This window comes from Carcharhinus amblyrhynchos, chromosome 1 (assembly GCF_965287045.1).
Source record: "Carcharhinus amblyrhynchos chromosome 1, sCarAmb.v2.hapA, whole genome shotgun sequence".
In the NCBI taxonomy this organism is placed as follows: Eukaryota; Metazoa; Chordata; class Chondrichthyes; order Carcharhiniformes; family Carcharhinidae; genus Carcharhinus; species Carcharhinus amblyrhynchos.
The window spans coordinates 67,695,672-67,710,344 of NC_137324.1; the positions used below are offsets into that span (position 1 = coordinate 67,695,672).

At 40.2% G+C, this 14,673-nt stretch overlaps 1 protein-coding gene across 1 annotated transcript in view; it reads left to right on the forward strand.

Moving 5' to 3' along the window:
• LOC145341448 (zinc finger SWIM domain-containing protein 6) overlaps positions 1-9,637 on the forward strand; it is a 177,163-nt gene extending 167,526 nt beyond the window's left edge. The window contains exons 12-14 of the mRNA XM_080186405.1: positions 646-809; positions 2,625-2,706; positions 7,262-9,637. Of these exons, the coding sequence (XP_080042531.1) occupies positions 646-809; positions 2,625-2,706; positions 7,262-8,124 (1,109 nt within the window). The 3' untranslated portion in view covers positions 8,125-9,637. The remainder of the gene's footprint in view (positions 1-645; positions 810-2,624; positions 2,707-7,261) is intronic.
• Positions 9,638-14,673: the final 5,036 nt, after the last annotated feature.

Here is a 14,673-nt window from a genome sequence, read left to right on the forward strand (position 1 = left end):
TTTGAATTCAATAAAAAAAAATCTGGAATTAAAAATCTACTGATGACCTGCTGGAAAAATCTGGATCACTAATGTCCTTTAGGGAAGGAAATCTGCCATCCTTATCTGATCTGGCCTGCATGCAACTCCAGACGCATAGCAATGTGGTTGACTTTCAGCTGCCCATGGGCAATAAATGATGGCCAGCTAGCGACGCCCATGTCCCATGATTGAATCAAAAAAAAGGGTCGAGTTGGTGACTCTCTGCCTGTTGACCAGCAACTTGGTTGCAGAGGGCAGCCCCACAAGGCCCCAAAATTGCTGTTGATTTTTTTTATATACAGCACACACCTTCTGACACCTGCCTGCTTCCCACAAAATGGCACTCATCACTTTTAAAGAGGTAAGTATTCCTCTGTTGACATAGCACACAAGCATGTAAACAATTACAGCATTACAATTATTGAATAGTTCATGCGTTTTTCTATATCCAACTTGTTGCATGAAAGATAAAACAGCAGCTATGTATGGACAGACACTGATTCGATCTGTATACTTCTCATTGTCTTTACAGCAAAGTACTTTTTATTTTCAAATACAAGCTTGTATTTAGTTATGTTTGTTTGAAAGCAATTCAGCAAACTACATCTTTTCAAATAATTGCAGGGGATGTTGTGAGGCTGGAAACAGTGTTAGAATCCATACAAAAGAACATTCACTCCTCATCACACATCTTCAAGCTTGCCCAGGATGCATTTAAAATAGCAACTCCTATGGACAGTTTGCCCGATATTACCCTTCTCAAAGTGTCCCTGGAGCTGGGTCTTCAGGTAAGTCCACAATGTAATGCCAAGATTGATGATGTTCTTTCTTAGGCAATTTCAGTGAGTGAATTAGAACCAGATAGGCTCTTATTATTGAGATTATTATCTGCAGTCAACAGTGCCATCATATGAAGATTTTTCTGAATTATTAATAAAGTAATATGCTTCACTTTTTCTCTCTCCCAGACCCACCAAAAAAGTGTCTGTGTATCTTGTGTTTAATAAATATTATTCTCTGTTGTGCATCTTTTTGTAACGACTTGGTTTCATATTATGACAATTCCAATGGTGTAGATTTTCACAAATTTGTGATTTTTTTTTAAATTGTAAAATGATGTGGATCTGAATCTCTCAATTTGTAGCAAAGAAGCGTGTTCAAATCCCATATTTTGCCTATCTAACATATTATTGATCATTACATAAAGTATACTATTAAGCGAACCCTTCCACACTGGCCTTTTACCTCCTTGGGTTAGAACGAGTGAGGGAGGGCAGCTTTTTCTCACCCAGTGAGCCATTTATTAACTCCAATATTGATTGCTTTCCTGGCTTTTTACTGACATTTTCTCCTGCTTATGTTGTTTACTTTGGCCTTTCCTAACTGCACCTTAAAAGTAGCATTTTTATCTGGTGGTCTGTCTTCTCACCTTCTGCACTGGACCTTACTGTTCCTGCACCTCCTTTCATATGTGTGCAACCTTTTGCTTCCTGGATTCTAGTCTGCAGGTGTGGTTTTCCTCCCTTTGTAAGGAGGAGTGTATCAAACTGATATAAAATCCCTCGTATTGCCACATGGTCTCTTGCTGTTGACTGCTCACCCTATTATACTCTCCATCATCAAGCAGCATTGAATGTTATTTCAACACATTAACCACTAAGTGCTGTAGCTGAGTAGAGGTTGACCTGAAACCTGTTAGTTTTGTCTAATCCGCTAACCACCCTCTGTTTTCCTTTCCGGCCTGTCTGTCTCTGCAGCACAGATTTCCAGTCACACTCAACATATTCCCGTATCTTGTCCCACGATATAAATATAAGTGCACATTCTTTATATTGACGGTCATGCTTTACATCCTGCTCCTCTGGAACAACCTCTGGAATTCCGTCTCAACATCTTTACCTCCTCCGTCCCTGCTTTCAATAGCTTACTAAACACCTCTCCATTGTTTCTCTGCTCTGCCTCCTAAATTCATTCTGCCTCTGCTCTTTCATAATCAGTGACCATTTATTGATCCAGTTTGTAAAACGATTGTGATGTCTTTGCAATGTGAAACATTGTAAATGCAAGTTGTTGATGAGATCAAATTACATTTTGGATCCTATGATGAGATGAGTTGAAGTTTGGGCCATTTGTGGTGGGTATTTGCTCACTGCACAAAGCCCCCCTTCATTTGGAATTATATAGAGCATTGACCCAAGACAGCGAGTTGGAAAGACTGCTGTTGGAAATGGGAGCTATATTGGTGTGATAGTTGTGGTTTCTGAGGTTAGAGCTGAGGTGCATTTTTGTGGCAGAGTATAAATGAGCTTTATTCTGCATCTTGACCATGCAGTATGTGACTTAGAGGAGCTTGGTGCTGATGCAGGATGCCCAAAATGGGGAAAGTGTCTCAATAACCCAGCATCAATACCTCAGGTGTCAACAAATACAACTTCCATTGGAATTTTTATTTACAAGTAGCTGATCTTTCCTTTCCCTCCACAAAATGAAATAACTTAGAGCTTCAGAATGCAAAGATCAACAGCTTTTCTTCCAGTAGCTTTTCATTTGACCAGTCACTTTTGAAAAACCTAAACTTCCATTTTAAAACCATTCTGTTGCAGGTTATGCGAATGACATTATCAACATTAAACTGGCGCCGTCGTGAGATGGTGCGATGGTTGGTAACATGTGCGACAGAAGTAGGTGAGTCAAAAATTGTAATTCACCCCATGAACAGCTGCATTAAAGAGAGGCGGTGCAACAGAAAACCTTCAGCTAACTTCAAGATCAAGAATGGAAAACTTAAAAGCAAGAAAATGCTAAAAGTCTGTTTTTAAAAAAACAAAAAATGCTTAATTCTGTCAGTATCTGAGGATGTGCGTGGAGATGATGGTGTTGGACTGGTGTGGGCACAGTAAGAAGTCTCATAACACCAGGTTAAAATCCAACAGGTTTATTTGGAATCACAAGCTTTCGGAGCACTGCTGTTTCATCAGGTGATTTGGACTTTAACTTGGTGTTGTGAGACTTCTTACTGAGCATCTGAGGAGGAAGGGTTCTGTCTTAAAAGTTTTTTTTTTCCCTTTTCTGACGGGCCCTCCCAATCAGCTGCTGCAATTTTCGGCTGATGATTCCAAGCGATCCCAGAGAGACAGCATAAACACCTGAAGCTGCTGTTGCTGAGATATTTGGTGGGGACAGGCCTGATTTCTGCAGGGTTAATGACTCGATGTGAATTGCTTAATGTAAACAGTGGTGTCTAATAGGACGTGGGAGTATCAGCTTGTAACGAGCATTTTAGGAAATCTGTTCAAAGTTACTTTGTGATTTTCCTAGGTAAATTTCCTGTCTCTCTATATACACACACACACAACACACCCCCACGGCCCCCCCACCGGCCCAAGTAAAGTGGCTAGCAAGGCACTTCCTGGTGAGGAGCACATTACAGAGTAGGCCAAGACAAGCCAGTCTTGCATACCTCCAAAGTAGGAGAGTTACTACGGCTTTGTTTTAGGCTGGAGCAATTTGACTGCCTGACCTGTTGACAAGGACATTACAGAGTGAGAACAAAACTGCAAAGAAAGGTACAGGGAGTATCTTAAAAAGGCCCAACAGCAGTCTTTTTGGTTTGTTTTGTTTTAACTAAACCATATGATTGTTACTAATGTTCCTCCTTAGCTATGCATGTGTGTAACCATGCAGCAAATGTGAAGGTACTGTTTAGGACACTTCACAGTACCCGTGCAAAAAAACAAAGGTACTGTACATTGAAATAAATTGGCTGTGTTAAACAAAGAAAATTAGCTTATTGTCATGTGCATTAATGTTACAAATTGTCTAAATTAACTGGAAGTTGTGTCTTCCAATGAAAAGAACGGGACAAAACATAACTTTAAAAAATTCTACTTTTTTCTTGGGATTGAAAGAGAAAGCAGAAATATAATACATTTCCCAGCTAACCAGACATTTAAATGTTAACTTGGTTTGATTTCTGTACATATAGTTCACCTTGTAACAAGATGCCAGTGAAAGAATCTGATCTGTAAATTCCAAATTTCAGAACTTGTCATATTTGTGTTATAGGTAATTTTTGATTTAATCTGTCTAGAAGGTTATTAATTAGGTATCAAATCATCTCACTCTGGGGAATTTTGCATCACACGTAGCCAGAATCAGGTTAACTTATTTTGTTCACGTGCTCTCTCTTTATGATGATATGTATGCATGTCATCTCACCTTTGCTACTTTCCTCCTTTCTGCTTGTTCTATGCTTCTGCCTTTCTGTCCATTTTTGCACCCGCTCCCTCCCCAGGAGTTTCTCCTTGCGCCCAGGCTCCAGCACTATCATAGACCATGACTCACTACAACCTACTTGGCTAGGTCAGTGAACACCTGGCAGTGTGACAGTTCATTGGCTTACGTGGTTTACTGCAGCATTCAAGAACACCTGCACTGTGCAGAAGCAAAATATAAAGTTTGTGGTTACCAAGAAGCAGCCAGGATCACTGGAAGGATTGCTGTGAAAGGCTAATTTAGGAAATCCATTTCTATGGCTGCCCACTCACCCAAACAGGACCACTGCTACATTCACGTTCACTTTTGTCCTTTCTCATATTCCATCACTCTATTTGGGACAGGCTTAGCACCACAATGTTTGAGGACCAGTGTAACTAGTGGTAGTGCTAGAAATGCATTAATGTCTGGCTGTGAGTTGTGCTTGTTACTGGAGTTGGGCTTTTGGGGCAAGGTGACAGAGGTCATGTTCCCCTTTTACTAACATTCCTCAATGCACATAAATATTTTGTATAGTTTGAAAACTCATCATACATTTCCTAACTCGAACTGTTAATAACAAGGTGGTTAGGGGATGAAGTATTGGTATAACTGAAACCAAACAATACAACCTAGCTTAGGAAACATAGCCCAACAATAATTGAATTAAATTAACTAAATTATGGAAAACATAGTAAGATGTCTCTGATCGTTAACTGGGTCTTCAGGTAGATATTTAGTGCATAGTTTGTGTAATTGTTTTAAAAACATATAATTTGCTTAATAAAGAATAAAACTTGTGAAGATTCTGGCCAAACCTGAAGAAAAAATTGAAATTTCTAAAAAAATTAACCTTTTAAGTCTTGTGCACGACAAAGTGGACCAGATTGCAGCCTATGATGATGATCTGCTGGATACAGTGCTCCTACTCAAAATGTCTAATATATTTTCAAGTGACCAATGAAATGTCGCTTTAATTTTTTATATATTTGGCAATGTCGTTCAAGAGACTACAGAACGTTTGAGGTGGCAATGTCCTTTCTTGCTGAGAATCCCAATCTAATCATTGTTCTAATTTCTGTGCTGATTGGTAAATTAAATTGGGGTACACTTGAGACTTGGCCTGGTTCTTCACTTCTGACCCTTGCACCCTCCTGCTATTGCCCAAGCTCGCTTGGGCTTAATCTGTCCATCACATCCCTATGGACAGTGGGTGAGACACGAAGTATTAGATCTGCTTGATACGTACATGGACAGGCTAGTGCAGGAATGCGTAACTGGACTAATAATCTAAAGGCCTGGATTAATAATGTCTTGGATAATCTGCAAATAAAAATTACATCTGCAACAAGTAACCATGAACCAGTGCGGTTGTCACATAAATTCAATTTGTTCCTTCCCTAAATGAAACCTGCAGACCTAGCCCACTCTAGCCAGTATGCAACTCAAGTTAACAGCCCACTCAAATGGCTTAGCAAAATATTTGTATCACCACCACCACCTCAGTGCAACTGGAGGTGGGCAATAAATGCCAGTATGGAACAGAAATGGATAATATTTTTTTTAAAACAGTTATTGTTGAGAATGTGTTATCATGTATTCCATGATGGGTGAGATTTAATAGGCCAAATGGCTGGCTTTTGTTCTTTGGCTCCATATCAGTGGGTTCTAAGGCCAGATGTAAAAGAAAGCTCCCTCTTGTGACTCGACCTCAAAAGAGCATCCCTGGTGCTTTGGTATGACATTTTTTCCCATTCTCACTCCAGCCATTGTTAAGCTCTTAGAATCATAGAAAAGGCTGCAGCGCAGAAGGAGCCTCACTGGAGAGCAACCTACTCCCTGCCTTTTAACTCGTGCACTACAAATCTTTTCTCTTCAGATAATTATCCCCTTTGAAAGCCACACAATTGCATCTGCCTCAGCACACTCTCAAGCAGGACGTTACAGATCCTAAGCATTGCTATGTGAAAAATTCATGTCGTCTCTGGTTCTTTTGCCAACCACCTTGGAAATCGGTGTCCTCTGATTCTCAATCTTTCCACCAATAGAAGTAGTTTTGTCCTATCTCTGCTCACTCTCCTTATTTTGAGCACCTCTATCAAATCATCCCCTAGCCTTCTCTGGGGAGAAAACCTCTAATCTATCCATGTAACTGAAGTCTCTCCATTTTGAGACCCTTGTGTTCTCAAAGCGCCTACCCGTGGCGCTATCAAGACTACAGCGCTGCGGCCCTTTGAAACTGCAGCATTGGGATGATGAGCACAAAGGTGCCAATTAGGAGGATGCTTCCTGGAAGATTGCTGACCTGGTCTTGCTGCGGTGTGGGCATTGGCCCCAGCACAGTGGTCCTGAAGCGCTCAATATATCCAGCCCATATCCATATACAAGATAGATGCAAGTAGCTTTTTAAGTATTCAGTTATGGTTGTATGATTGCTGGATGCTGATAGTCAACCCTCGTGAGCACAGAGCTTAGGTGGAATATTTTTCCTCTGTTTGATGTACGAATAGGTTTCCTGGTGAATTGATGCTAAAAAAGAAAACTGATTATTTGGCACAAGCATGATTTTAAAAGCTGCAGATCTAGTTTTGGAATGAATTGATTTAAATCAGTTTAGAAAACTTGTGATAAATTAATTTCATCTTATGAAAGTATGGAGAAACCTGATCTTGTTTTTTGTTTTATTGTGGGGCCCCTGTTTTGCAAATACTGCCTTGCTTAGTTGGAGGTAGGAGCCATGTGCATGTGGTATTTCTCAGTTTCTGTGCACTTGCATCCTCTTCTGTAATTTCCTTTTTGTTTCCATTGCCTCCACACCACTGAAGAAAATATTTTCTATCATTTGAAATATGAAGAAAATTTTTGCAGACATGGATGCACTCGTGTTCTTTGTAACCTGCACAGAAGCCTGATTTGCATACTGGGACCTATTTCTGTCATTATTTGTAGAGCAAAGTATCTTAACCTCTTCTCTTTTCCTTTTTAGGAGTTTATGCATTGGACAGCATTATGCAGAATTGGTTTACACTATTCACCCCAACTGAAGCTACCAGTATTGTTGCCACTACAGTAATGTCCCATAGCACAGTTGTTAGATTGAACCTGGACTACAACCAACGGGAGAAACTTGCTAGCAGTGCGAGGACGCTTGCATTGCAATGTGCTATGAAGGATCCTCAGAACTGTGCCCTCTCAGCCCTAACTCTGTGTGAAAAGGATCATATAGCTTTTGAGACTGCTTACCAAATAGTTCTAGATGCTGCCACGACTGGTATGAGTTATACACAGCTCTTCACAATTGCTCGGTATATGGAGCACCGTGGTTACCCGATGCGGGCCTATAAGCTAGCCACCTTGGCAATGACGCATCTCAACCTGGGTTACAATCAGGATACACACCCTGCCATTAATGACGTCCTATGGGCATGTGCACTTAGCCACTCCCTTGGGAAGAATGAGCTAGCAGCGATAATACCTCTGGTGGTTAAAAGTGTTCAGTGTGCTACAGTACTTTCTGACATTCTGCGCCGGTGCACTTTGACCACACCAGGAATGGTGGGACTCCATGGACGGAGGAACTCTGGGAAATTAATGTCACTGGACAAAGCCCCACTCAGACAGCTCCTGGATGCCACTATTGGGGCCTATATAAATACAACACATTCGCGGCTTACACACATTAGTCCACGGCACTATAGTGAATTTATAGAGTTCCTAAGCAAGGCTCGAGAGACCTTCTTGATGGCTCATGATGGACACATCCAGTTTACACAGTTTATTGACAACCTGAAGCAAATTTACAAAGGCAAAAAAAAACTCATGATGTTGGTGCGTGAACGATTTGGTTGATCACATTGTCGTATCTTTATATTGAGCCTGCCTTTGTACCCTTTTTAACTTAAACCAGAGCCACACCGGTATTATATGTGTATAGTAACGAACAGTTCACAAACTTTAACCCTGTTGATTGTGAGATTTATGTGTGTCTTTTGTATGAGAGAAAAGAGAAAAAAAAGTATCAGTTTACACTGAGTACATGTTGTCAAGTGGCAAAAAGCCCACGTCGCTCCTGTCTTTGTATGTACATTCACAGCCTAAGAGTATGGCTTTAAACCAAACAGACACCTCCATCCTAAGTGATAAGTACCTCGTATGGACTCAGCTTTACTCCTTCGTCACTCATCCTTACATTTCAGTGTATTAAAAATACAAGGCTGATCACGTGGCTTTGCAGTGCTGTTCATCCAGAAGCATGGCACACGATGCTCGTGCATGTGTAATTAGCGACTGTCAACACACATTCTCAGGGATTTATCGAAGAAAGAATGAGAGCATTTATTGTACTGTATATATTATAGTATATGTCTGAATATTGAAAAAATATACGTAACATTTTAATTTATAAAATATTCTATGTAATGCAAAATACTTGAAGCTGCAGTAGCTTGGTATAAAAACATATCAGAAGGACTAAAGTGCGCCTTGCTTCAGGTTGGCTCAGGTGGAGAATTGCGTGCTGGGCATCTATGCAGAGCCACCACCTCTGTTGCATGATTGGACTGATAACTAGTCTGAGAAAACATAATTTAAAAACATGAAAAAAAATCTGCTTGTAACAGACACCATAGTTAAGAGGGGCAAAAAAAAATGACAGCCAGAGCAGTAAGCCTTAGCATTAAAAGTATTTGCCAGAATCAGGCTTTGTGCCTCCTAGTCTAGAACTGAACTACAACAATTAAAGACATCCTTGAAAAGGTTGAACTATGTGTTTTACAATAAAAAGATGTTACAGTAGGCCTTTGCAGTGGTATAGTGAAATGCTACTTATGTGCTCAATAACAAATATTAATCTGCATTGGGAACTGACTTTGTGCAGGACAGGAAGTTGCTGTGTAGTAAGACTGTTCTACTTTTTTTCCTCCTATAGAATTCCTCAAGAGAGAACAGCCTTCTATCTTGCCTTGTCTTAATGCTTTAAAAAAAATAACCAAACTGGACATCTAACTACCAAACTGTTCATTAAAAATGACTTTGGTTTCTATTTTGAGTCTTTAATTTAGCAGAACTGTTCTGTATCTTGTGCTTTATAAAAGAGTTTTTACGTTGGGTGCAAAATGTTACTAGTGTCACTTGTTCCTTCCACTAGGGAAAATGCTAGAGGTATGTTCTGTAGCCTTTTTTGCTGTTTAGGAAAAGAAAATTATAATTTCTTGCTCACCATTTTATTTATTATAGTAGGTAAAAGATTGTACTTCATCGCCCGTGTAAACATGCTCTTGAAGTTTAAAAGTAATTAAGATTTGATACACTGATATCAATTTATTTATGTAACTAAATCACTGTTTTATAAACTTGTTAATGATTCAACAATTTTTTTGTTTTGATTAAAATTAGTTTTTTGAAAGTTAAATATGTCTCTGTGTATAATATATATTTGCCAGTGAGCTATAAGCATCCAAAATTCAGTTTGTGAATCATTTTATAAAAATGTGAACTTTTTAATATTTTACTTGCAAGTGGATGCTTACCCAGTATCACTTTTGGAATTGAAAGGAATTGTTTGTACTAGATAGCTTTTCCTAGAATGTGGCTGATTAGGTTTGTAGTTGCAAATTACAGGGAAATGTCACAAAATTGTGTTAAACTGAGGTGTAATCTACCTAATTGATTTTTTGCCTCTTTGTAATTGCTGCTTCTAAACTTTACCTTTGATTTAAAAAAGTCTAAAGACAATGAGATCAGTAACATGTGAATTGTGTAGTGACAAATAGCTTGTCACTAATTACTTTTTTCTGTCTATAATTTGATTCCTTTAAAACAGCTAGAAATGTTTCAATGGGCATTTGTTTCTTTTGCATCTTGCCTCTTTTTTTTTAATTACTGCAGGGCTGTCTGATGGCTTGCAACCTCTTCATCTTACCTGAAGTACAAGAAAGTGATTGTGCAGAAACCAGCAATTTGGAGACATTGCCGTCGGGTCATTAGAAGGATCTCCACCATGCTATTAATCCTGAGCGCTATGCCTATGGCCTTGGTATCAACGTTAGGCTTATTGAATGCTTTGAAATGATGGTGATGCTGTACCAACATAGAACTTGTTGCAACTTTAATTTTAGTTTCTGTCAAGCAAAAGTATTTGGCAATTAAAATGTGTTGATAATCCCTTTATTCTATTTGCAAAAATATTATGGCCTCTGTATTAGATGTTGTCCAATTTCATCCAGTATGTATTTATTAGTAATAAGAGTTTAAATGGCTTCATTTAGAATATGCCTAGTCAGATTCAAATAACTAATTCTCCAGTACTTAAATGATAGGTTAGAGTCCAACACGAGTGCAAGCTTGTGGAGTGCTCTTCCTCCTTCATGTGAGTGGAGAGTTGGGTTCACAAACAGAACATATATAGACACAGATAATGGTTGGAATGTGACCAGGATCTTGGGTTCATGTCACACTACATGTAACCCCCACCATTTGGCCTGGGTTTGCAAAATCCTACTAACTGTCCTGGCTTGAGATAATTCACACCTCTTTAACCTATTATCACCCCTTTCTCCACTCACATTGTCTGTACCCGTAAAGAATTGATTACCTGTAAAGACTCACATTCCAACTATTATCTTGCAGTTGAGCCTGTATATAAATACCCTGTTTATGAACCCAACTCTCCACTCACTTGATGAAGGAGCAGTACTTCGAAAGCTCAGGCTACCAAATAAAGCTGTTGGACTTTAAACTGGTGTTGAGACTTCTTACTGTGCCCACCCCAGTCCAACACTGGCATTGCCACATCTAAAATAACAGGTATAAAAATCAATTCACTATATGTATTAGTTTAATGATCATTTAAGTCAATAAATATGTAGTATGCTTGTGTAAAACCTTTAATTCGTAACCTAATTGCTCCTTTTCCTTAAATGGCCAGTTCACAACCATCACTATTTCTACTTTGCTGCTTAAAATGCTCTGTCCAGGTGAGGAAACATTTGTGACTCTGAAACAAAGATCGTAGAAATTCGGGAAACAAGATGGGAAGGCTGAATGTATCTGAAGTGAATTAAGATTTTCAACATTTCAACTTATATTGTATTGATGTTGGAATTATATTTAACCTGATGTAATAGCTAATACCGAAATACCATTGATTAAATGGTAGTTTAAATACAGGCGTATTTTAAAAAGTGGTATTCTTCCTCACATTTAGGTTATTTTTAAAGTGAATGGAATTGGAGTATGACTTCCACTGTTAATCTTTTATATAATTTATCGAGGTCCTGATCCCCTAAGCTCACTATTGAATTCCTATGCTAACTAGATGAAAGGTAGGATGAACTGACTGCACTACCATCATCCTGTAATACAGTCTAAAATTTATGGATGCATTCTGAGTTTTGCTACATCGAACCTACCAAAAAACGCAGTGATCCATTTTCAAAGGTTTGTTTTCAGAATGTGGGTGATTCTGGCAAAGCTACATTTTCTGTCCATGTCTAGTTGCTCTGTTAAGGTGGTAGTCAACTGTTTTCTTGAATGTTGCAATCGTTGTGGTGGTGGTGTTCCCATTGAGGTATTTCATACAGTTAAGCTAATTATCTGGTGGAGTGCTTAAGGTAACAGCCTGCACAGAATGAGTCTCAGTGGTTTAGGCAATCGCTCAGTGGGAAACTTTTGCAGTTCGAGTTAACTGAAAAGAATCCCTTGAAAGCTTGTGACTGTTATCCTGTGCGCAGTATGGATTGTGGTGATTTGTCTCTGGGTACAATGATCTTCCAGAAAAGGAAAAGCATTGTATCATTTGAGACCTGGATATCGCTGACAGGCCAGCATTTATTGCCCATTCCTAGTTGCCCTCGAAAGGTATTTGAAAGTCAACCACATTACTGTGGCTCTGGAATCGCAGCTAGGTAAGGATGGCAAATTTCCTTTCCCTAAAGGACATTAGTGAGCCGCATGGCTTTTTCCGGCATCAGTAGATTCTTAATTCCAGATTTTTTTTTATTGAATTCCAATTCCACCATCTGCCCTGGTGGGATTTGAATCCAGATCCCCAGAACATTAGCTGAGATTCTAAATTAATAGTCTAGTGATGATAAGACTCAAATCTGTACTTCATTCCAGTAAGCTTGCTTACCAAGAATCTATCTGCCTTAAAATAATATTCAGTCTCTGCTTCACCACCTTTTTGAGAAGGAGTTCCAAAGCCTCCAGACTCTGAATGAAAAAAAATTACTTCATCTCCATTTTAAATAGGCGATCCCTTATTTTGAAAGTATGACCCTTAGTTCTAGAGTTTCCCACAAGAGAAAACATCTCTACATCCACCATGTTAATGCCCTCAGGATCCTAAAGGTTTTGATCAAGTCACCTCTTTCTCTTGTAAACTCCAGTGGATCCAAGCCTAGTCTGTCCAATGTTTGCTCATAATACAATGTAGCCATTCCAGGTATTAACCTGGTAAATCTCTGAAATGCTTCCCATGTACTTGCATCTTTCCTTAACTAAGGTGACCAATAGTGTACACAGATGTGGTCTCACTAGTGTCCCATACAACCAAAGCATAACCTTCTTCCGTATTGAAAACCCCTCACAATAAATAATAACATTCTGAGCTTTCCCAATTATTTGCTGTACCTGGATGCTAGCCTTCTGAGAGTCATACACTAGTGCATCCAGATCCTTCTGCATCTTCAAGCTCTGTAATTTCTCACCATTTTGATAACTTTTAATTCTTCCTGCCAAAATAGACAATTTCACACTTTGCCACATTATACTCTGCCAAATCTTTGCCCATTCTGTCTGGTATTTTTGTGTCTTGCAGCCTCTTTGCACCTTCTTCGTAATTTATTTTCCTACCAATCCTTGTATCATTGGCAAATTTGGCAACCTTCAATTTCTTTATCCAAGTCATTTATATAAAGAACATAACATAAGAAATAGGAGCAGGAGTAGGCCATCTGGCCCTTCGAGCCTGCCCCGCCATTCAATAAGATCATGGCTGATCTGTCGTGGCTCAGTTCCACATTCCCGCCCTCTCCCCATAACCCTTAATCCCCTCTCTTATCAAAAACCCATCAAACCGCGTCTTAAAAATATTTAGCAAGGTAGCCTCCGCCACTTCAACGGGCAGAGAATTCCAGAGATTCACCACCCTTTGAGTGAAGAAGTTCCTCCTCAACTCTGTTCTAAACCACCCCCCCCCCCCCCCCGCTTTATCTTGAGGCTGTGCCCCCTAGTCCTCCTATCCTTAGCGGGAAGAGTCTCTCCACCTCTATCCTATCCATCCCATTCATCATCATGTACGTCTCAATGAGATCTCCCCTCATTCTTCTAAACTCTAACGAGTACAAGCCTAGTTTATTCAGCCTCTCCTCATAGCTCAACCCCCTCAACTCTGGCATCAGCCTAGTAAACCTCCTCTGCACTCCCTCCAAGGCCAAAATATCCTTGCGTAAGTACGGCACCCAAAACTGCACACAGTACTCCAGCTGCGGCCTCACCAATGCCCTGTACAGCCGCAGCAAGACCTCCCTACTTTTATATTCAATCCCCCTCGCTATGAAGACCAGCATCCCATTCGCCTTCCTGACCACCTGCTGCACCTGCAAGCTGGGTTTTTGCGACTCATGCACAAGGACCCCGAGGTCCCTCTGCACCGTCGCCTGCTGCAGTTTTTCGCCACGTAAGTAATAGTCCTTCCTACCATTATTCCTACCAAAGTGGACCACCTCACACTTGCCAACATTAAATTCCATTTGCCATTTCCTGGCCCATTCGCCCAGCCTATCTAGATCCTTCTGCAGACTCTCCACACCCTCCGCACAATTTGCCGTTCCACCAATCTTGGTGTCATCAGCAAATTTCGACACCCTACACTTGGTTCCCTCCTCCAGCTCATCCATATAAATGGTAAATAGCTGAGGCCCCAGCACCGACCCCTGGGGCACTCCACTAGTCACCATCTGCCAATTCGAATAGCACCCGTTGACCCCCACTGTCTGCCTCCTATTTGACAACCAATCCTCTATCCACGCTAACACCCTACCCCCAACTCCATGTCCCCTGACCTTCTGCAATAACCTCTTGTGAGGTACCTTGTCAAACGCCTTCTGAAAATCAAGAAAGACCACATCCACCGGCTCTCCTCTATCCACCACCATAGACACATTCTCATAGAACTCCAGTAAATTTGTCAGACACGACTTCCCTTTAACGAAACCGTGCTACGTCTGCTCTATCAAGCAATTCCCCTCAAGATGCCTCGCTATTTCCTCCTTGATGACGGATTCTAACATTTTACCTACAACAGACATTAAACTAACCAGCCTATAATTCCCTGCCTTTTGCCTGCCACCCTTCTTAAACAACGGCATAACATTAGCCGTTTTCCAATCTTCCGGC